The sequence below is a fragment of the Tamandua tetradactyla genome, chromosome 1 (genome assembly GCF_023851605.1).
Source record: "Tamandua tetradactyla isolate mTamTet1 chromosome 1, mTamTet1.pri, whole genome shotgun sequence".
NCBI classification, from domain to species: domain Eukaryota; kingdom Metazoa; phylum Chordata; class Mammalia; order Pilosa; family Myrmecophagidae; genus Tamandua; species Tamandua tetradactyla.
This window is the reverse complement of record NC_135327.1, coordinates 86,762,623-86,786,985: the sequence shown is the minus strand read 5'-3', so window position 1 is coordinate 86,786,985 and position 24,363 is coordinate 86,762,623. Positions and strand designations below refer to the sequence as shown.

At 35.2% G+C, this 24,363-nt stretch overlaps 1 protein-coding gene and 2 non-coding genes across 6 annotated transcripts in view; 1 reads left to right on the top strand and 2 right to left on the bottom strand.

Moving 5' to 3' along the window:
• Window positions 1-503: 503 nt before the first annotated feature.
• LOC143653525 (U6 spliceosomal RNA) lies at window positions 504-608 on the bottom strand. The gene has a single exon (XR_013161347.1). It is a non-coding gene; the product is annotated as a U6 spliceosomal RNA (small nuclear RNA).
• A 3,774-nt stretch (window positions 609-4,382) lies between these two features.
• The window catches only part of HERPUD2 (HERPUD family member 2), a 112,374-nt gene continuing 92,393 nt past the window's right edge, over window positions 4,383-24,363 (bottom strand). For all 4 annotated transcript variants that reach the window (XM_077119940.1, XM_077119950.1, XM_077119959.1 and 1 more), the window contains 4 exons: window positions 9,672-9,794; window positions 7,162-7,482; window positions 6,346-6,460; window positions 4,383-5,865 (listed from right to left, as the gene is read on the bottom strand). In XM_077119940.1, coding sequence (XP_076976055.1) covers window positions 5,704-5,865; window positions 6,346-6,460; window positions 7,162-7,482; window positions 9,672-9,794 — 721 coding nt within the window. In that variant the 3' untranslated portion in view covers window positions 4,383-5,703. The remainder of the gene's footprint in view (window positions 5,866-6,345; window positions 6,461-7,161; window positions 7,483-9,671; window positions 9,795-24,363) is intronic.
• On the top strand, window positions 8,913-8,985 carry TRNAK-UUU (transfer RNA lysine (anticodon UUU)). Its single transcript has one exon. It is a non-coding gene; the product is annotated as a tRNA-Lys (tRNA).

Here is a 24,363-nt window from a genome sequence, read left to right as displayed (position 1 = left end):
GATGGGAAAGTTTAATAGTTCCCTACTTTTTTTCTTCAGTCCCTTAAGGGACTCTACCAATACTTTTTAATTATCAGTCCACCAAGGGCATTACATTAAGCTATACAGAATTACAAGACCTCGTTCCTGTTTAAATGAGCTAACCAGACATGTTGATTGAGATTGTGTTACAGAAAATTTAGGTTCTAGTTACAATAAACCTCTCTGCTTTGGTCTCATACATAGGTGACGCTCTAGAGTACATACACTATCATCTTTTATCCTATATTCTGATTTACCTGAGTTCCAGCCAGAACAGCTTTGTGGTTGTTTTTTTAATTTTAATTTTTGGGGGTGTATGGTCCGGGAATTGAACCCAGGTCTCCCACATGGACAGATCAGCTTCATTTTTATCTCTAATTGAAGGCTCATCTCTTTCTCAGTTACTTTAACTAATACCATATGTAGCAAGTTTGACTCTCAGAGCTGCAGAACTCCAGCTCTGAGTTTTATGTGTTACAGGAAACAATATGGAACACTTCATGAATGTGCGTATCATTGTCACGCAGGGGCCATGCTAATTTTCTCTAAATCATTCTAATTTTCGGATATGTGCTGCCAAAGCGTACACATTTACTTTTATAAATGAAATAAATGCTGGCTCTAAGTCCCCTTTTGTCAAGATCAGTAAGAAATATTATTAATAATAGCTACCATTTATTAAAAAATGCTAATCTTCTAAGTATAAACTTAATGGAGCAAAGACTGGACCTCCTGTGGTTACAGCCAGCACAAACCCAGAATTTTTGCATGAATGCATAAAATGAGAAAGGGAGTTCCAGTGAATATTCTGATTTTCTTATCCATCCTGACACAAAGGGACTCAGAGCAGCATTTATTTCATTTAGAAAAATAAATGTGATTTTTTTTATACTTGAAAATCAAGGAGAAAATTCATATCCACTAGTAAAGCTAGAAAGAAATTAAAAGATGGTAGACTAGACTGGAACACCTGGAATATTTGTCTTGGCAAAATTTAAATAACATAGGATTAGATATCCTTGATTCTATAGGGAATAATTGCTACATAATCATGATTTTCAAGTTTTAGAACCAAGCAATAAAAATAGTTTTAGGACAAAGCATAAAATATTTAATTATACTTACAGGACATACTATAATTGATATAAACTTTGATAGTAAAAAAAAATAATATAACTAATTTAAATGGAAGGTAACACAGAGGAGGAAAGATAAATGTACATATTTCTTCATCTTTTATAGCAAAGAGTTAACAGATACATCCTAAAATTTATCAAGAGATTTAAGGGTGGTGCAATGGTGGTTCAGTGGCAGAATTCTCACCTGCCATGCCAGAGACCCAGGTTTGATTAGTGGTGCCTGCCTATGCAAAAATAAATAAATAAACAAATAAAAGAGATTTAAGTATAGTATATTAAAGGAATAAAGGTAACTATCCCAAGTCCTAAAATCAATACAACAAATATCAAGGAGGAGGACAGTTGAATGAGTTGCCATCTTTCAAGTAGGAGGAATATAATAGCTACTGTCAAATGTCGATCAATCAAAAACGTCTAAATATGTGAGAGTAATATAAACATATAAGGCTAAGCACAAAATAATTAAAAAACAAAGCCATTGATAGTGGTTGCCCCTGGGGAATAGGGATGCGTTTGGAAGGTTGTATCAGGACTCTCAGTTGGCTCACATACCTGCAAGGATGGATGGGACCACATTACCCGTAGCTGGATACAGATGTTCAGATGATGTTATCAGGATCCTCTTCTGGTCTCCATCTCCGGGATGTTTACCTCTCTGTGTTGGCCTAATTCTCTCTCTCTTATGGGCTTTCTTCATGTATAGAAAGATGATCGTGGCAGTCTCAAACTTTAACCATCCCAGTTTAAAAACCCCAGAGAAAAAGCAGCCATCTCTTCTGTAGAGGCCATCTATAATTCTGATAAGCTCTTCATAAACTGCATGCCTCCCCCTTGGATCAGTCTCTTTCCAGGGGAAGATAAAATAAATTATCATACCTGGGCCAATGCTGGCAGGGAAAAAGATGAATCATTAGATGGATGGATTGATAGAATCAGATGGAGTATCACCATACATCTGAATCCACCATCACCACTGACCAATTTGGCTTTCCAAATTAATAAGAAAAGAGGCCAATTTTCGAGTTTCAATCATACGGTCCCAGTGGCAATTTTCACCTCATTGTTAAGTAAGTGGTATAAGACAGACTCTAAGATCTAATTGTATCAAGATACACTAATAAAATTGTATTGTTAGTTCTGCAAAATTCCATTAGGATTTGGAATGTGATCTCAACTACTGAACCTTTCCTGGGAGATTCGATTGGGCCTGCTGGTTCATCTCCCCAAGTGGCACTTGCTAGTAACCTGTACCCTGTGAACAAAAAGTGAACAAAACTGCTGAATGGTGGGTAGAGGTGACACTGACTGTAGTTTTTGCAAAGACTAACTGAAAATGAGCATAACACAAGGAAATTAACACTGTAGGGAAAAACAGTTAAAAGTGGGCAGCAATTCCAATATTCCTGGAACCCTCAGCCACACCCCTTCACAAAGGGATCTATAACTAGCATCTTGTTCCTTAGGACCCCGTGAGGATGCCGAACCGGCCCATTTATTCCAGAGGGGTGTCCTGCACAATGCTGCTTCTCTCTATGAATTCTAGGGCTCTAATTTTTCCTGCCTCCAGATAATAGAAGAAAAGACTGATCAATCTCAATTATCTCTGCATTTTTACTCGCCTCATCCCATCCCCCACTTAGGATCTGATCCATGAAACATTTCTTCCAGCTCTGATGGTTTATTTAGTCCCCAGGTGAAAATTCAGGCCCTCCTTCTGTATGCAATGACTGCTCCAACTCTGGAAAAAACATCCTAAATCAGGGACCCCAACAGCTAACTTATAAGGTTATTTTATTAGAAATTAAAATATATCCAGCCTTAAAATATACATCTACTTCCAGCCTTAGCTTAGCTGGTGAAGAAACTGACAATTTTTCTACATCTATTTCCAATATTTTAATAGTCTGGTAATATCAAGAATTCCAGATTATTTCAATTTATATTTTGCCTCTTGATATTCAACAAAAGTTATTATGCACTAAAAATGTTAGATATTAAGTAGCTACCTGTTAAGATTAATGGGAGGTAGGGATTTGAACCTTATGAATGCTACTTAACTATTATTTTTTATCTCTTTATAAAAGTAACTTAAGACAGACACAAAATTTTTCCTCTAGGAAAAAAAACATTAAAAACAGATAAGTAGAAAAAAAATATCAATCTACCACCTTCCAAATGCTAACATTTCAAATGTATATTCTTCCAGTCTCTGCATATAACCATATATAAAACTGAGGACATACTGCACTTTTCAATATACTGTGACTTTCAGTTATATTTCTGTATCACTTTTAATGGCTACATATGTAGTATTTCAATATATAAGCTTACCCTATGGAATATCTGTCAGTTCTAATTTTTCCTTATTATAACAATGCAATGAATACCTTGACAGAAAAATTTCACACATACAAGGTTCAAGGGTATGCATATTTTTCAAGCACTCATTCATAACTGAACTAAATATACAGCATTCTTCTAGAACAGCAAAAATATACTCACCACCCTCAGAGCCCTTATATTCTGAGAGACAAATAAGGTAATAAATGTAAACTGTAATGGTGCTAAGTGCAAAGAAGTAAGTGGCACTACCTGGGAAAAGCTTCCCTTAGGAACTGACAATTACCATGAGATCTGAAGAATGATCAGTAAACCTTAATGAGACAAAGAAAGAAAGGACTAGGCTCCAAGCAAAAGACAGCAGCTGTAAAAGTTCTGGGGCTGGAAAGAATGCTAGAATTGGAAGACAAGACTAGCTTCAACAAAGGTATAAAGGGAGAGCACAGTCTGAGATGAGGCAAGGGCCTGAACTTTTAACCACATTAAAGAAGCTAATCTTCATTCTAGGAGCAATAGGATGAAACTGACTGATTCTGTGCATGTTTGGAAAATCTGATACTTGCTTTCCAGAAAAGTTATAGACTATTTTATAGCTCCCAGTAGCTTTACTTTTCCCTGAGCACTTTTAATTTACCAATTTGATAGTTTTAACTTCTACAAAATACATTTTTCCATGCTTGCCCCTGTTTGTGTCCTTTACCATTTCCTACAGAGTGTTTGTCTTTCCTTACCAAAATTAAGATTTCATTTATTATCTTTTCCATCTTTTTTCCCTTTTCACTATGTATGTCAAAACATTACATACATAGCAACCTTTTCATCTAGGAATTCTGCCAAGGTATTTTTTTCATCCCAATATTATACATAAACATTCACCTATAATTTTATTTCAATGGCTTTATTGTACATATCTGATCATGATGCCAACTACAATTTGTTTTTGTATAAACAGAAACTTAATTTTACTTTTCAAAGTTATTTCCTGAAATGTTACTTATATCATTAAACAACTTATGGATAAGTTTCCTTAATCTTCTATTCTATTACCTGATTATATATCCCTGTGCCAGTACCATACTCAAAATTTATAATACCTCTTCATATGAGATAAATTAAGTTCTCCTATCCACATTTGTTTTATATTAATTAGCTACCCTATTAGAAACTTACTTTTTTCTTATGAAATATTAAATCAGCTTTCACAGATAAATATATATTTTTTTACATGGGCAGGCACCGGGAATCAAACCCAGCAGGCAAGCATTCTTGCCTGCTGAGCCACCTTGGCCCGCCCTCACAGATATTTTTAAATAAACTACTAAGGTTTCAGACCACCTGAGAAATAGAAGGCATCCATCTGGAATGGAGAGAAGTGAAAATGAACTTGAAGACAGTAACCCTTCCAAAGCCAGTGAAATTTATATAATTTTTACATGAAATGGGCATATTATTGAAGAGTGTGAACAAATATCCCCATCAGACAGTTTACATAATTGACCTTTTATTTAAAAAATTACAGGGTATGATTTCCAACATATCTTAATTTATAAAAGTACTTCCTGTATCAAACATTTTTTTTATCACTGTTAATTCCATTGAAGAGCTGCCTTTTTTCTTAAGATAATAATTCCAATTGATGGGATTCATGCCCTTAAAATAGAAAGTTTCCATTATTTATTCAAATTTCAAAATTAAGATTATTGAGAAGTTTATTGCTTTATGGCTGGGCAAGATGCTACTAGCACATTTTAAGTAAATAATATTTTTTATTAAAAACTATGAGGTCATTCTGTTTAAAAGTTTCAGGATAATTCACAGAAAATAGATATATTTATTCAAATTATACACTTAAGGGCTGGGCTAATAGCTATAGACATTTATATGTTGAAGCAGCTCTTTGAAGAAATAAGGCGCACAAACAGGTCTGTCTGGGTACAATGTACATAATTGAAATGAAAAAAACTTGGAAGACCAATATTGTTACTCTATATTCTGTTAGGATCCTAAAAAAAAAAAAAAAAAATCACACATTTAGTAGTCCATTTGTGCTTAAAATATTCATATGCATGAGAAGCTTAAAGAAAAAAACACCTCTATACATGATGATCAAAAGAAAGTTATAAATTTTTTTGAAATTGCACTGTTATTTAAAACACTTTCCTAAAATCGAACCCTCCTCTGCAGCTGGCACAGTTTTTCAGGTCTAATTGGCAACCTGGGGAGGCCCCTCTGGTATTAGTGAAGTAAAGAAGGTGGTGATAAAAGACCAAGCTGAAGCCATTAATCCAGGCCTTTGAATTGCATTGGTATCTTCTCCTGCATCTTCTCCACTCTCTTCTTCAAGCCCATCATCCATAATACGCTCCTTTCAAAACAAAACAAGAACATAAGAAGTTATTTGAACTGCTAGGTATTACCTCATGACAAAAGAGTGTTTAAGTGTTTCTTCAGTTGAAAAAAGGAATATGAGTATGTAATAAGGAAGTGGTACATTTCTAGTCATAAATCTTTGTTAAGTTAAAAAATGATAAATCCCTTGCTGTTCAGATTCAAAGGGAACAACCATCAATATAATACAGTAAATTCTCAACATGTGCATAACTTTTTTTGGCTAGTTTCAGAAAGAATAATGCTAATCCTCCCCATTTAATTTTAGTATATGACTGACTTAATATTGTATTTTAAATTCTCCAGGATAAAACCACCACAATTTATATTTTAGCTTTTCTTCATGTACCATTCCATAAATACTTATAGAACAGCTGTGATTCTTTCATTATTTTGGTCCCATAAAGTCCTGAAGAAGCACCCATATCAAAAATGAACAAGAACTCAATTAACATACCATTTCTTCAAGTTCTAGATTGTTTACATTTTGTCCATCGTTAACTTCCACATTATTGTTGGGAGCCTGTTGCTGACCTCCTTCTTGCCTAAAAGGAAACCATCCAGCTTGGTGTCTGTTCAATAAAATAAAGAGAAAAGAAAAGAAATCCCCCTTGTTTTATTTGTAAGATTATAAAACATTAGTTTTATACAAGAGAAAAATAGACTATAATGAATGAAAAGACCAAATCACTCACTTCAGGCCAGGAAACTACCTGTCTCAAAGCAGTAATAGTAGAACAAAGAACAATTAAAGTTTAAAAGTCTACCATGGGCTTCACTAGCCTTATGCTACACATTAAGCCATACTAGGACTGATAAAATCCTCTTTTTGATAATTTTCAAAATGAAATTCATCTTATTTATTTGCCTCTTGGGGAGAAGAGGCAAGGAAAAGTTAGCCTACTTACGAAAAACCTAACCTATATACCCATAGGACTTAGTATTGATAACTCCAATTTTAAAAGGACAGCCTTATGCAGGAGTGTACTATACATTTCCTCAAGTTCTAAATAATTAACAGGGTGTGTCTAACTGAATTTATAATTTATATAAAAATGCAAAAGAAAAAATTTGCTTCTAAACAATTCTGATAACCATTCTATTCAACATAACCTGTGCCATGGTTTTAGCATCAGAAATATGCTAATTATGTGAAGCTTAGCATTCACATTCCTTAACTCAACATTCCCTAACTGATACAATAAGCCAGATGCAGTGCTCAACAGTTTTAGAAAGTAAATAACAGAAACTACAAATAGTGAACATCACTCACAAATAAACCAGTAGCATGGCTCCCATTACCATGATAAACCGACTAAAAGAAGAATAGAAGTATACAATGCTAAGGAGAATTGCAGCTCGTGAAAACGTGTACATCCAGTCAAGCCAGTCTCGATTGAAGTCTTCTTCGTTAAGCACTGGACCTCCCTGTGCATTCATCTGAACATTCTCATTCATGGGTCGATTTTCTTGGGCCACTATGTTTGGAACAGGTGCTGGTTCTTCTCCAGGAACATGTGCCATATTTAGAGGCTGTGAAGTAGTAGGCTGAGCTGGGTTGGCATTTGATGTGGACTGAGCAACTGCAGCTTGACTGAAATATTCACCAAAATAAAAATTAACAAGATATTCATATTTATATTTCAAATAAAAAATGTTAAAAAAAAGTATCCAGCAGATGGAGGAAAGTTCTAACAAATTTGTCCATAAATTGATAAATGCTGGAGCAGGGTGATGTGTAAATAGGAGTTATTTTACTAAGTGTCTCAACATTTTTATATATTTAGTTTTCCTACAACGAAAAATTTTAAAATCAAGGTAATAGATTAAAAAAAAAATTCTCAAATACAAAAGCCTATTTGTAATATGTTAATATTACGCTAATACCTTGTATCTACATAAGGCTTTTTAATTTTCAAAACACTTCCTATTTCATGGATAATTTAATACATAGGTGAGTTATTTCATTTTAAAGGTGAGAACTTAAAGCTCAGAAGTTAAATAATGTACATATATTGTTTAGCAGTAAGCCCTGATAAAACCCCCAGAGTTCTCATGAGCTTTATAAATGAGACAAGGGATGTAAAGCTCCTAGCACAGTACTGAGCACACAGTGGTCACTCAAATAACTATTACCGCAGCACCTTATAACGTACAAACAGCCTGCCTAGGGCCAAGGGGTTATGAAAGAACGTTAGGATAAGAGGTTCATAAAGCAGGTGAAGCTTTATGGGGAAAAGTCTGCAGGGAGGCTGAGGGTGCAAACTTCACATAGGAGGCAAGAGAGCGATTGAATATTTTGGGGGATGGGGAATGATCGACCCAAATCTGTGTTAAGAAAGTTGACCTGTCAGTAGTATACAAGATGAAATTTAGTAAAGAGCCTTAAAGAAGGATGAGCTATTCCAGTAAAGCAAGGCTAAAATAAGAAAAGATCTGAACAAAACATTGAAAGCAGGATATAAAGGGCAGACAGAGACACAATCTTAATAAATTAGTGGGTTCAGGAATAATAGAAGCCAGAATGAAGGCTAATGAAGATTCAGCTCTTGGGTGATAATTAAGAAGAGAAACAGCAAAAAAGTCAGGAAGGAGAATGCACTTAACCATTGGAGAGCCAAATTTTTGACAGACTGAACTTGGAGTAAACACAAACATCCCTTTGGAAATCTTCCAAGAATTTAGTGAAGACACAGGATGAAGTACAACAGGAGATAAAAATTTGGGAGTCATCCACAGATAGCTAACAACTAAGGCTGGGAAAGAGATAAATCCAAGGGGAATGACCCTGGACTGAATCCTGTCTTCCCTGCCAGACTGAGTGCATGAGATGCCTAGTAAATATACAAATGTCTATCTAACTTCCTTTAAAGGAAAGAAGGAGGAAAATGAGTATACCAAAGGACAAAAAAGAATGGTCAGAACGATAGAAAAAAAAAGAATAAGGAGACTAACAGACTCAAAGAAATAAGGAGAGGAGAACATTAAAGAAAAGTTAGTACACATTAAATGAACACATAAGAAGCCTGGATAGCTCAGTCAGTAGAGCATCAGACTTTTAATCTGAAGGTCCAGGATTCAAGTCCCTGTTCAGGTGTCAGGATTTAGCTTATGTTTAAGCCAATGTCAAATGCAGACCTCTAATGAAAGTCCAGAAGAATAAAGGTAGAGAAACTGCACTCAGTGCTAAGAATGTTCCAGGTTCATCAGAATCAAGAATTTCTAAAATATGACAGTGCAGTAAGCATGCTAGTCATACGTAGATCTGAGCCTCTCTGACACGTGATTGATTATTCCATTTCTTTTTCATTCAGTCTCCTATCTCTTCATGTAGATTTTCTGCCTTCCAGTGACACTTTCCTAAATTTTCTCACCTTAAATATACAAAATATTATACTAAATAATGCTGAATATTGCTAAATATAATTAGGGGAAAGGGAGTTGACAAGACTAGGCTTAGTTGATGTGAACTGGCTTCTTCCTTTAGCCAAATACTTTAGAATAAAGTATCTGTTGAGACATGTATGAATTCCTTTTCATGCTAATTTTATTTAATTAATTAACTTATTTTTTTTTGCACGGGCAGGCACCGGGAATCGAATCTGGGCCTCCGGCATGGCAGGTGAGAACTCTGCCTGCTGAACCACCTTGGCCTGCCCAATTCATACTAATTTTAAATAGCCAATTAAAATTCACTAGCAAATGAAGTCCCAAACCAATTTACTAAGGAAGAAAAGGAAAATAACATAATGAGTAACTAAAAATGAACTCAAATTAACTTACTATTGCATATAATACTGATGAGCATACATCTGTTGCCACCACAGCATCTGCAGTGGGCTGAAAGCAGGATACACTGGGAATCCAGCTGGAACAGCCTGCCCAGGAAATTCGTTGTCTACATTTCTAGAGTATAAAGAAATAAAGTATGTTAATGTTCTAAAAGTTGAAAGCAGTTCTCTGAAATTTCCAAACTACAAATCATCCACTGACAAAATGTGTTAAATCTTACTGAAAAGAAAAATAACATTTTCAGCATTCTACAAATAAAACACTATGGCTTATATAATATAACCCTAGCCCCAAGTATTCAAAATACTAACACATAATAAGCCTAAATTTAATGGAAAAATAAAGCACACCATCCACAAAATGTGTGGCAAACTATTTATCTTCTCATTTCAACAGAGTCCAAAAATACTTTCATTTTAAGTACATTCTCCTCAAGAACTATTAACCAAAGCCCTAAATTAAACTCCACGAAAAAATATTTTGAGGAATGGGGGCACTAGCCAAATGATATCTTATATTAGTAACAAAAAAAACTATTTAAAATATAGCAGTATTAGCTGTAAAATAAAATTTTTTTTACAAAGACCTGTAATATAATCTTCAAAGAGCCAAGATTAGGAGAATGTGTTCACACACAATTTGTTAAAGTAAAAAAACTTAAGTCAATAAAACCTGGGGAAGGTCACACTTCATAACTCTATGCCTCAGTTTCCTCATCTGTAAAATAGAGCCAATCATAGGTTTGTTACTTGGTGCTCAGTAATGTTACGATTTTTAGTTTTACTACCCCATCCCTACTTCTAAACATAACTTCAAAGTGTGTAGTGAAAGATTTGTAGAAATTCACAAAAACCAAAGACAACTACAGAGATAAATATATAAATAAAGCAGAATTTGTGAATTTGTTACTCATATTACTTGAATTTCACTTTTAGCTGACATTAGTTTGGTCTATCCAAGCTACTTTAATTTCATATTCTAAAGACTATTTATTTAACATACAATTAGCAATAAAATTATAAAGAGCCAATTTAGAAAAGTTTTTAGCTAAAACTTACCAACAGACTACACTTAAAGAAACTTGATGCTGCGGCCTATTCCTCTACATATTACCTGAACTTACCCTTGAGAAGGAATGGTAATCATACAATGGCTCCCTATCCTCAACTGATCCTTCTACTTCCTGATACAGTTCCTACTCCTATTTTCTAAGCCTTCTCTAAAGAACAGCAGAGAAGCCCCCATTAGAGTTTCTTCTTCTCAGCTCTTGATAAGTCCCAAAAGAACCTTAATCCTGCTATTCCTTTAAAAAGATGTCAATTATTATGTAAGTGAAATAAACCAGATATAAAAGCACAATATTTTATGATTCCAATTATATGAAGTATCTAGAATAGAAGCAGAAAGTAGATAAGCTACCAGGGGCTGGAGGGAGGTAGAATTGGAGAATTACCGCTTGCTGGATACAGAGTTTCCATTTGGAGTAAGGACAAAGTTTTAGTAATGGATGGTAGTGATGACTGCACAACACTGTAAATGCAATTAATGCCACTGAATTGCACACTTAAAAATGGTTAAAATGGCAAGTTTTGTCATATGTTACTACTATTTATAAAAAGGAAGTCAATTAGTGAGCAAATGAAGAGGGAGAATCACACCATTGGAGCAAAGAAGTATTATATACAATTTCTATAAAAAACTAGGCATCTTTCTAAGCCCAATTCTGCAAGGGAAGTCATTGCCCTCCCCACTGTGTGTGGGACATGACATTCAGGGGTGAAAGTCTGTCGCCCTGGTGGCATGGCTCCTGGGGATGAGTCTGGTCCTGGCACCATGGGGATCAGCAATGCCTTCCAAAGCAAGGGGAGGAAAAGAGGCATTAAAAGATACCTAATGAAATAAGGCCAAGAGAGATCACGTAGAATCGAGAAGCTGTTCTGAAGGTAACTCTTATTCAAGCTTCAATTAGATAGTGCTTACAGCCTTGGTTTGCTAAATCCCAATCAGCACCACTTCTGTTGACTCTTGAGAACACCTTGGGCTTGAACCGAGACTTTAAAAATGTTGCATGTACTAAGTTTGCTTTCCTGGAACCCGTAATTCCTGAAGAGTTCCTAGGTCAGATAAATTCTGAGACCCAGAGGGACCAGCCTCTCCAAGATTATCAATTAACAACATTCCTCTGTCACCTTATGTTGCCACCCCTTCTCAATATGAAAAAGTTAGAACAGGCATTGTGCAGGGTTCCGATGGATTGAGAGAGGAATCAGGGGGAGAAGGAGGAGGTATAACAGAGAAAATATAATCTGGAAAAAAAGTATGACTGCTAAATCATTATATTAATAGTCCATCTAGCCTCTAGTGTTAGAAGCAGCTAGAAGGAAAAATCTGAGATGGTGGACTAGTAGCCCATTACAAACTCTGGGATCTGTTCTTAAGTATTTGTTAAAGTGGGCTTTGAAGATTATTGCCTTTTTTCTTTCTTTGCTTTGTATATATGTTATAATTTACAATAAAAAATGTTTAAAAAAGAAGCTAGGCATTTATTTACACCAGGGAGCATGATGCATCGCTGAGAAAATCTAAAAACTACCCAAAAGTACTGGAACAAAACATGTACATTTTAAAATTTTCTTAATATTTCCAATTAGGAAAAATTTCATCCCCATGAAAGTAGAACTCCACCCATTTCTACCACTAAATAAGAACTATAATCTCAAAAAAGTGTGGAACCTTTCCTGGGCCTCCTCTGAAACTCTTCAATTATATAACAGGAAGGCTGGACTTCCTATTTTTAAGTTTTTAAATGTCAGGTGAAAAAAAAGCTGCTTACAATCACCTAGAAAATGTTTCATAGTCTTATCTCATCCTACAGGAGAGCCCAGAACATAAAAAGTAGGGATGATTATTAAAAATGTTACCAAAAATACCCTTTTCCCATATAATTCTGATATGCTTCCTCCCCTTCTCTTCAATAAGTTAAAAACTCTGAACTAATGTAACTGCTAAGATTCATTCCAGTCCAAAATGTCATATTACAACTTTCAGTTGTGTTTATTGCCTTTCAGACAAAATGATATGCAGAAAGCAAGAAATAAAAGATATATATGATATCAAATCATAAAATAATCTTTAAAATATATAGGAATAGACAGATCCTATAACATAAGAATTTTAATATATTCTAAAGGATGCATAATCAAATAATGCATTGAAAATTATTATTTGGTGCTGGGAAAAGGGACTACCAAATTGGTAGTAGCAAGGAGGGAGTTTAAAGCTTCACCAAGTTCCATATATTGAAATAATTTTCAAGTGAACTAAAATGAAGTATGGAGACTTAAACCACAGAAAATCTAGAAGAAATTGGATTTGATTACTTGCCAAGTTTTTGGAGGGGAAAGGACTTTCCTAATTTAAAAGCAATAGAAGAAATCACAAATAAAGCAATCAACATACTTGACTACAAAAATTAAAGGACTCAGGACTTCCGGAGAAGATGGCGGCTTAGTAAGACGCGTGGATCTGAGTTTCTCCTCCAGGACAGCAACTAGGGGAGTAGAAACGATACAGAACAGCTCCCAAAGCCACGACAGAGATAAAAAAGACAGCGTACCCCATTCTGGAACAGCTGGCTGGCTGAGAGAACCCGCTCTGGTGAGATCGCCGAGGGGCGCGGGCTTCACCGGGCGGGGCGGCAAGCGGCCGGAGTCACTCCCTTCCCCCTCCCAAGGCCGGCTGGGAGAATTAGACAGGCGGTCCCCTCAAACCGCGGCGGCTGGCGCCCATACCACGTGCAGCCCCCCGGACCAACTGAGAGAATTAGATCGGAAATCCCCAGGCCGCGGAGAACGGCGACGGGGGGGGGGGGGGGCCTCCAAACCCGTGACTCCCCGGGAACGTGCACTCTCCCGGGCGGCCCGCTGCGGCTGGCGCCCTCCCACCAAGTCTGGCGCCCCGGGCCGACTAGGAAATTCGGACGGGTGCTTTCCCGGGCTGCGGCAGCCAGCAACCCTCCCCGCATTCGGACCCCGGGCCGGCTGGCACTCTTCCAAGCCGCTTCGGCTAGCGAGCCTCCCGGATGGCGAGAGTTTTCCAAAGTTAAAGGACCCACAGCACCTTTCACTGGTGGGACCCGCAGACAAACGTGTGCCACGAGCGCCACCTACTGGGCAGGATAAGAAAAACAGAACCCAGAGATTTCACAGAAAAATCTTACAACCTTGTTGGGTCCGACACCCAGGGAAATCTGACTAAATGCCCAGACGCCAGCAGCAGAAGATAACTGTCCACGCTCAGAAGACTGAGAATATGGCCCAGTCAAAGGAACAAACCAATAGTTCAAATGAGATACAAGAGCTGAGACAACTAATGCTGAATATACGAACAGAAATGGAAAACCTCTTCAAAAATGAAATCGATAAACTGAGGGAGGACATGAAGAGGACATGGGCTGAACATAAAGAAGAAATAGAAAAACTGAAAAAACAAATCACAGAACTTATGGAAGTAAGGATAAAGTAGAAAAGATGGAAAAAACAATGGATACCTACAATGATAGATTTAAAGAGACAGAAGATAGAATTAGTGATTTGGAGGATGGAACATCTGAATTCCAAAAAGAAACAGAAAATATTGGGAAAAGAATGGAAAAATTTGAACAGGGTATCAGGGAACTCAAGGACAATATGAACCGCACAAATATACGTGTTGTGGGTGTCCCAGAAGGAGAAGAGAAGGGAAAAGGAGGAGAAAAACTAATGGAAGAAATTATCACTGAAAATTTCCCAACTCTTATGAAAGACCTAAAATTACAGATCCAAGAAGTGCAGTGCACCCCAAAGAGATTAGACCCAAATAGGCGTTCTCCAAGACACGTACTAGTTAGAATGTCAGAGGTCAAAGAGAAAGAGAGGATCTTGAAAGCAGCAAGAGAAAAACAATCCATCATATACACGGGAAACCCAATAAGACTATGTGTAGATTTCTCAGCAGAAACCATGGAAGCTAGAAGACAGTGGGATGATATATTTAAATTACTAAAAGAGAAAAACTGCCAACCAAGACTCCTATATCCAGCAAAATTATCCTTCAAAAATGAGGGAGAAATTAAAACATTCTCAGACAAAAAGTCACTGAGAGAATGTGTGACCAAGAGACCAGCTCTGCAAGAAATACTAAAGGGAGCACTAGAGTCAGATACAAAAAGACAGAAGAGAGAGGTATGGAGAAGAGTGTAGAAAGAAGGAAAATCAGATATGATATATATAATACAAAAGGCAAAATGGTAGAGGAAAATATTATCCAAACAGTAATAACACTAAATGTCAATGGACTGAATTCCCCAATCAAAAGACATAGATTGGCAGAATGGATTAAAAAACAGGATCGTTCTATATGCTGTCTACAGGAAACACATCTTAGACCCAAAGATAAACATAGGTTGAAAGTGAAAGGTTGGGAAAAGATATTTCATGCAAATAACAACCAGAAAAGAGCAGGAGTGGCTACACTAATATCCAACAAATTAGACTTCAAATGTAAAGCAGTTAAAAGAGACAAAGAAGGACACTATATACTAATAAAAGGAACAATTAAACAAGAAGACATAACAATCATAAATATTTACGCACCGAACCAGAATGCCCCAAAATACGTGAGGAATACACTGCAAACACTGAAAAGGGAAATAGACTCATATACCATAATAGTTGGAGACTTCAATTCACCACTCTCATCAATGGACAGAACATCTAGACAGAGGATCAATAAAGAAATAGAGAATCTGAATATTACTGTAAATGAGCTAGACTTAACAGACATTTATAGGACATTACATCCCACAACAGCAGGATATACCTTTTTCTCAAGTGCTCATGGATCATTCTCAAAGATAGACCATATGCTGGGTCACAAAGCAAGTCTTAACAAATTTAAAAATATTGAAATCATACACAACACTTTCTCGGATCATAAAGGAATGAAGTTGGAAATCAATAATAGGTGGAGTGCCAGAAAATTCACAAATACGTGGAGGCTCAACAACACACTCCTAAACAACGACTGGGTCAAAGAAGAAATTGCTAGAGAAATTAGCAAATACCTCGAGGCGAATGAAAATGAAAACACAACATATCAAAACTTATGGGACGCAGCAAAGGCAGTGTTAAGAGGGAAATTTATTGCTCTAAATGCCTATATCAGAAAAGAAGAAAACGCAAAAATTCAGGAATTAACTATCCATTTGGAAGAACTGGATAAAGAACAGCAAACTAATCCCAAAGAAAGCAAAAGGAAAGAAATAACAAAGATTAGAGCAGAAATAAATGAAATTGAAAACATGAAAACAATAGAGAAAATCAACAAGGCCAGAAGTTGGTTCTATGAGAAAATCAATAAGACTGATGGGCCCTTATCAAGATTGACAAAAAGAAGAAGAGAGAGGATGCAAATAAATAAGATCAGAAATGGAAGAGGAGACATAACTACTGACTTCACAGAAATAAAGGAGGTAATAACAGGATACTATGGACAACTTTACGCTAATAAATACAACAATTTAGAGGAAATGGACGGGTTCCCGGAAAGACATGAACAACCAACTTTGACTCAAGAAGACATAGATGACCTCAACAAACCAATCACAAGTAAAGAAATTGAATTAGTCATTCAAAAGCTTCCTAAAAAGAAAAGTCCAGGACCAGACGGCTTCACATCTGAATTCTATCAAACATTCCAGAAAGAATTAGTACCAATTCTCCTCAAACTCTTCAAAAAAATCGAAGTGGAGGGAAAACTACCTAATTCATTCTATGAAGCCAAAATCACCCTCATACCAAAACCAGGCAAAGATAGCACAAAAAAAGAAAACTACAGGCCAATCTCTCTAATGAATATAGATGCAAAAATCCTCAATAAAATTCTAGCAAAGCGTATCCAACAACACATTAAAAGAATTATACATCATGACCAAGTAGGATTCATCCCAGGTATGCAAGGATGGTTCAACATAAGAAAATCAATTAATGTAATACACCACATCAACGAATCAAAGCAGAAAAATCACATGATAATCTCAATTGATGCAGAGAAGGCATTTGACAAGATTCAACATCCTTTCCTGTTGAAAACACTTCAAAGGATAGGAATACAAGGGAACTTCCTTAAAATGATAGAGGGAATATATGAAAAACCCACAGCTAATATCATCCTCAATGGGGAAAAACTGAAAACTTTCCCTGTAAGATCAGGAACAAGACAAGGATGTCCACTATCACCACTATTATTCAACATCGTGTTGGAGGTTCTAGCCAGAGCAATTAGACAAGAAAAAGAAATACAAGGCATCAAAATAGGAAAGGAAGAAGTAAAACTATCACTGTTTGCAGACGATATGATACTATACGTCGAAAACCCGGAAAAATCCACAACAAAACTACTAGAGCTAATAAATGAGTACAGCAAAGTAGCAGGTTACAAGATCAACATTCAAAAATCTGTAGCATTTCTAAACACTAGCAATGAACAAGCGGAGGGGGAAATCAAGAAACGTATCCCATTTACAATCGCAACTAAAAGAATAAAATACCTAGGAATAAATTTAACTAAAGAGACAAAAAACCTATATAAAGAAAACTACAAAAAACTGCTAAAAGAAATCACAGAAGACCTAAACAGATGGAAGGGCATACCGTGTTCATGGATTGGAAGACTAAATATAGTTAAGATGTCAATCCTACCTAAATTGATCTACAGATTCAATGCAATACCAATCAAAATCCCAACAACTTATTTTTCAGAAATAGAAAAACCAATAAGCAAATTTATCTGGAAGGGCAGGGTGCCCCGAATTGCTAAAAACATCTTGAGGAAAAAAAACGAAGCTGGAGGTCTTGCACTGCCTGACTTTAAGGCATATTATGAAGCCACAGTGGTCAAAACAGCATGGTATTGGCATAAAGATAGATATATCGACCAATGGAATCAAATAGAGTGCTCAGATATAGACCCTCTCATCTATGGACATTTGATCTTTGATAAGGCAGTCAAGCCAACTCACCTGGGACAGAACAGTCTCTTCAATAAATGGTGCCTAGAGAACTGGATATCCATATGCAAAAGAATGAAAGAAGACCCATATCTCACACCCTACACAAAAGTTAACTCAAAATGGATCAAAGATCTAAACATTAGGTCTAAAACCATAAAACAGTTAGAGGAAAATGTAGGGAGATATCTTATGAATCTTACAATTGGAGGCAGTTTTATGGACCTTAACCCTAAAGCAAGAGCACTGAAGAAGGAAATAAATAAATGGGAACTCCTCAAAATTAAACACTTTTGTGCATCAAAGAACTTCATCAAGAAAGTAGAAAGACAGCCTACACAATGGGAGACAATATTTGGAAACGACATATCAGATAAAGGTCTAGTATCCAGAATTTATAAAGAGATTGTTCATCTCAACAACAAAAAGACAGCCAACCCAATTACAAAATGGGAAAAAGATTTGGAAATACAAATGGCCAAAAGGCGCATGAAGAGATGCTCAATGTCCCTGGCCATTAGAGAAATGCAAATCAAAACCACAATGAGATATCATCTCACACCCACCAGAATGGCCATTATCAACAAAACAGAAAATGACAAGTGCTGGAGAGGATGCGGAGAAAGAGGCACACTTATCCACTGTTGGTGGGAATGTCAAATGGTGCAACCACTGTGGAAGGCAGTTTGGCAGTTCCTCAAAAAGCTGAATATAGAATTGCCATACGACCCAGCAATACCATTGCTGGGAATCTACTCAAAGGAATTAAGGGCAAAAACTCAAACGGACATTTGCACACCAATGTTTATAGCAGCGTTATTTACAATTGCAAAGAGATGGAAACAGCCAAAATGTCCATCAATAGACGAGTGGCTAAACAAACTGTGGTATATACATACGATGGAATATTATGCAGCTTTAAGGCAGGATAAACTTATGAAGCATGTAATACCATGGATGGACCTAGAGAACATTATGCTGAATGAGTCTAGCCAAAAACTAAAAGACAAATACTGTATGGTCCCAATGATGTGAATCGACACTCGAGAATAAACTTGGAATATGTCACTGGTAACAGAGTTCAGCAGGAGTTAGAAACAGGGTAAGATAATGGATAATTGGAGCTGATGGGATACAGACTGTGCAATAGGACTAGATACAAAAACTCAAAAATGGACAGCACAATAATACCTAATTGTAAAGTAATCATGTTAAAACACTGAATGAAGCTGCATCCGATCTATAGGTTTTTGCTTTGTTTTGTTTTGTTCTTACTATTATTACTTTTATTTTTTTTCTCTATATTAACATTCTATATCTTTTTTGGTTATATTGCTAGTTCTTCTAAACCGATGCAAATGTACTAAGAAACGATGATCATGCATCTATGTGATGATGTTAAGAATTACTGATTGCATATGTAGAATGGTATGATTTCTAAAAAAAAAAAAAAAAGGACAGCACAATACTACCTAATTGTAATGTAATTATGTTAAAACACTGAATGAAGCTGCATCTGAGCTATAGTTGTTCTTTTTCTTATATATTTTTGTATTTTTTATTTTTATTTTTTCTCTATATTATCATTTTATTTCTTTTTCTGTTGTCTTGCTATTTCTTTTTCTAAATCGATGCATATGTACTAAGAAATGATGATCATACATCTATGTGATGATATTAAGAATTACTGATTGCATATGTAGAATGGAATGATTTCTAAATGTTGTGTTAGTTAATTTTTTTAATTAATAAAAAAAATATATTTGTATCTTCATATTTTCCTGAAATCAGGAAAATATTTAATGACATAGGTCATAACTATAGCAACGCAAATATTTGTAAGAACTTTCTACTTGATTTTGAGAACATTCACAGTTTTGACAGCTGATCAAACAGTGTCTAACTTGGTGTCTAATACTTAGAATTTAAGAACTTTGTTATCTGAATTTGTAAATTTTTCTTGTTGCCTTAATTTTAAATTGGTCTATGAAACTTACTGTGCAAACACAGGTTTTACAATGATTATGTGGATACTTTATCTAAACATGCTTATGGTTAAGCTAACTAAGATATCCATTTTTGGTGGTTCTAAGTGTATTGTTTATTTCCTTAAATAAAAATATTTTTTTTTAAAAAGAGAAGGAGGGGATATAAAAGAGAAAATAGGATTTAGCAAACTAATATGGCTGCTGAATCACTATATTAATATTCCTTTTAACCTCCAGTGTTCTGGAGCAGCTGGAAGGAAAAATTGAGATGGTGGAATGGTAGCCCATGACTAACTCTGGGATCTGTTCTGTAACTACTTGTTGAAGTGTGCTTTGAAAATTATTGCTTTTTTCTTTCTTTGCTTTGTATATATGTTATATTATACAACAAAAAAATGTTTTAAAGAAAAGATCCCATGTCAGTAAATTAAACTCTGTGAACTTTCAAAAAAAAAAAATTAAAGGACTCAGAAAAAAATTTTGCAAGGAAGTAGTAGTTAATAGCTTCTTATATAAAGAATTTATAGAAATGGAAATAATCATTAGGACACCAAATAAATGCAAATTAAAACAAAGATATCTTTTATTATTTATTTATTTATTGCCTGCCAATAAATAAAAATAACCAGTACTGGCAAGAGATACAAGTAAAACCCAACTCTGTCCTATTGCTAGTGGCAGTGTATTGCACGAAGCCTTGTGTCAACTTGGCTAGATTAAGTTGTCCAGTTGTTTGGTCAAGCAAACACTGGCTTGATTTTTCACTGTGAGATTTTGTGGATTTAAATCATTATTAAGTTGACAGCATATATGACTGATCACATCTACAATCAACAATAATATTGCCTTCAGCAATGAGAAAAGACTCAGCCAATCAGTTGAAGACCTTAAAGGGAAAGTTGATTATTTCAGTAGTCAGAAATTCTATCTCTATTCAGCCAGCCAGCTTCTTATGGGAAAGTCATCAAAACCTTCATTGGAGTTCTCAAACTGCGGCCTGCCTTACAGAATTTGGATTTGCCAATCCCCATGGTCAGGTGAACCAATTCCCATAACAAATCTCATACTTTTATTTGCTAACATAAACACACATATACACATATATACACATATGTGTGTGTGTATGTGTATGTGTATGTGTGTGTGTATATATATATATATATCCTGCAGGTTCTGTTTCCCTGCAGAACTCTAACTAATACAAACCTTAAAAAATCTATTTGGCAAAATTAAGTACCTTTAAAAATGTTAACCCCAATGCACAAGTAATTTTACTTTTGAAAATTGTCTTAAAGAAATACAAAATATGAACAAAGATTAACATGCAAAAATGTATACACATCCATCACATGGAGCATTATTCTCTGGGAACTTGCTTTCAGAATCTAAGAATTTTTGAAGCCACCAATTTCTGGTTTCTCTGTGCCAGGAGTTCAATCCTCAGCTAATTCCTTTCGCATTTTACTGTAAGTTGCAAGGATAAACCTGGCTGGACCTTCCACACTTAGTTTAGAAATATCCTCAGCTAAACATTCAAGTGTATTGCTTACAAGTTCTGCCTTCCATCCAACATCAAAACTCAGTTTCATTAAGTTCTGTGCCACTTTAACAACAAGGATTGCCTTTCTTCCAATTTCCAAATTACATATTCCCTAATAAGATACAAACTTTTTCTACAGCTTTCACTCATTTTTCAGCCTTCACAATTCTTCCAGCATCTACTCATGACCCAACTCCAAAGCCAATTCTACATTTTTTAGGAATGTGTAATAATCGCATATGATACTTCCCAGCACCAAAACCAGTTTTAATTTCCTTATACAGTGAGCTGGTAAAACATCAAGAATTGATTGGCTCACAGTTTCAGAGGATAGAATGCTTGCTTCCTCCTGGGGTCAGTATCTTTTGGCTGGCCTAATTCTTTGGGATTATTTTGCTTTCCTATCACATGGTAATGCACAGCTGGCATCATCTCCTTTCTCTTCTGGGTTCTGCTGACTTACACAGCTTTTGACTGCTCCCCATGGCATCTCTCTCTGTGGCCTTCTCTACAAGGACTCCAGTAATAGGATTAAGAGCCATCCTGATTATATATATATAATTTATACATGTATAATTTGTTAGTCTATCATTTTATTTTTTCTTTGTGAAAATTCAAGAAAATGTGTATATGTCAATCTATATATCTATATCTAAAATGCTCAAAGGACATTATTCATATAATTGGAAAACTGGAATATGGATTGTACATTTTATATCATTATTAAGTCTCTTGAGCTTGATAATTATATTTAAGGTGGTTATATAAGTGAGTAGCCTGTTCTCAGGAAATGGACATGGACATGTTCAATGTTACAGGAACAGGGTGTATACAACCCACTCTCAAATGTTGTGCAAACAGACTAGACAGATAGATAAGAGAGACAGACAGACAGACAGATAGAGAATGGTATAAAACACATGGCAAAATGCCAGTAGTTGTTAAATTTAAATACCTACGTAGATGGTATACTGGAGTTCTCTGCATTGTCTCTGTATTATTTTTGTAACTTTTATCAGTCTGAAATTATCTCAAAATAAAAAGTCTTTAAAAAATATTCTACTCCCAGGGGAAAAAAACATGGGCATACAGGGAATAGATGAAGAATGGCAGTCTGTTAATAGTTGTTGAAGCTCATATTAGGTGCATGGGGGTCCATAATAACATTGTCTGTACTTTGGGAATGTTTAAAAACCATAATAAAGCTTTTAAAAATTAAAAAAATATGAATAAGGATATTGCCTGTTCAACCTAAATATATAATAGGGGGCTGGTTCATTAAATTATAGTGATCTCATATAATGGAATACTGTGCAACTGAAAAAGAATGGCCCAACTTTATGTGTACTAATATGGAATAATCATTAACACAGTTAGTGAAAAAAAACCAAGATGCTGGCTAGTAGGTACAGTAAGTATGCTACTGTTTGTGTTAAAATGCATACACACACACACACATATACATACACCTAAGCACTTTATCTCTGGAAGAAGCTGCCCTCTGGGTAAATAGGAAATATAGAAGTTAAACTCTTGTATACCTTTTTTGTTATCTCTCAAAATGGTACCATGTACATGAACTACCTTTGAGAAAATAACTCAAAAATAATTGTCTATTTACTATCCTGAACCCTCCATCAAACTCTGCTCCTAATAACATTATTCCATCTTCTGCATTTGGCACAATAAATGTACACTGAATGAATGAACATCACAACTTCTTAGCAAGAAAACACTAGAAAGAAAGTACTAATTATAAATAATTATTTAATCTAGTCACTTGTAAATTTCATTAAATAAAAACATGTAATATTAATGACAGTAAAAACTACAACTATATTAAAGAAAACCATTTGCAAATAAAAGGACAGTGGAAGGGAATAATGTCAACAGATAGCTGCCTTTTGATAGCTGGATGGGTAATTTCCCCCCTTTTACTTTTTTCAAACTCTTTAATATACATAATTGCTTTCATTATTCAAAATAACTAGGTTTCATTTTATTTTTGCAAAGAGACACATAAAATAGCACAAAAAGAAAAAAAACATATTTCTTCTAGCGTCTAGTGTTTTGGAGCAGTTAGAAGGAAAAATCTGAAATAGTGTAATGATAACCCATAACAAACTTTGAAATTTATTCTGTATCTGTCTACTTACTGGAGTGTTCTTTGAAAATTATTGCTTTTTTTTTCTTTTCTTTGTATATATCTTATATTTAACAATAAAAAAATGAACTCAAAATATGAAAAACAAACTACGGAAAAACAGTGAAACAAATATAAACATCAGCAAGGCTGTAAAGGACACAAATTTCCAAGTCAGATATAGATTTGAATTACACTTCTGCTACTGACCCCTTCTGTGAACTTAGACAAGTTACAAACTTTTTTTTTATTAGAGAAGTTACAGGTTTGGAGTAAAAATCATGCAAAAAAATAAAGGGTTCCCACATACACCCACACACACATACAGTATTTCCTATAATTAACATTGTTGCAACAACTTATGAAAGAACAGTGTATACTGTACTAGTATACTAGTAACTACAGTTCATAGTTTACTTTAGAAGTCACTGTATGTGTTGTATAGTCCTTTCTTTAAATTTTTTATCCTAGTAACATTTATATACCCTAAAATTTCCAATTTTAACTACATTTAAATATGTAATTCAGTGGTACTAATATATTCACAATGGTGTGTGGTGACATCATACTATACATTTCCATCATCCAAAATAGAAACACCGTGACTGTCAATTCACTAGACTCATCTCAGTGCTTGGCAATTTGTATTCTAATTTCTGACTGTACGAATTTATTTTTTCTAATTATTTCTCATCAGTAAGATTTTACTATATTTGTCCTTTCATGTCTGGCTTATTTCACTCAATACAATGTCTTCAAAGTTCATTCATGTTGTTATATGTATCAGAACTTCATTGCTTTTTATGGTTAATATTCTGCTGTATGTATATATCACATTTTGTTTATTCATTCATCTGTTGATAGATACTCAAGTTATTTCCATCTTTTAGCAATTATGACTAACGCCACTATGAACATGAGTGTGTGAATATCTGTTCAAGCCCATGCTTTCAATTCTTTTCAGT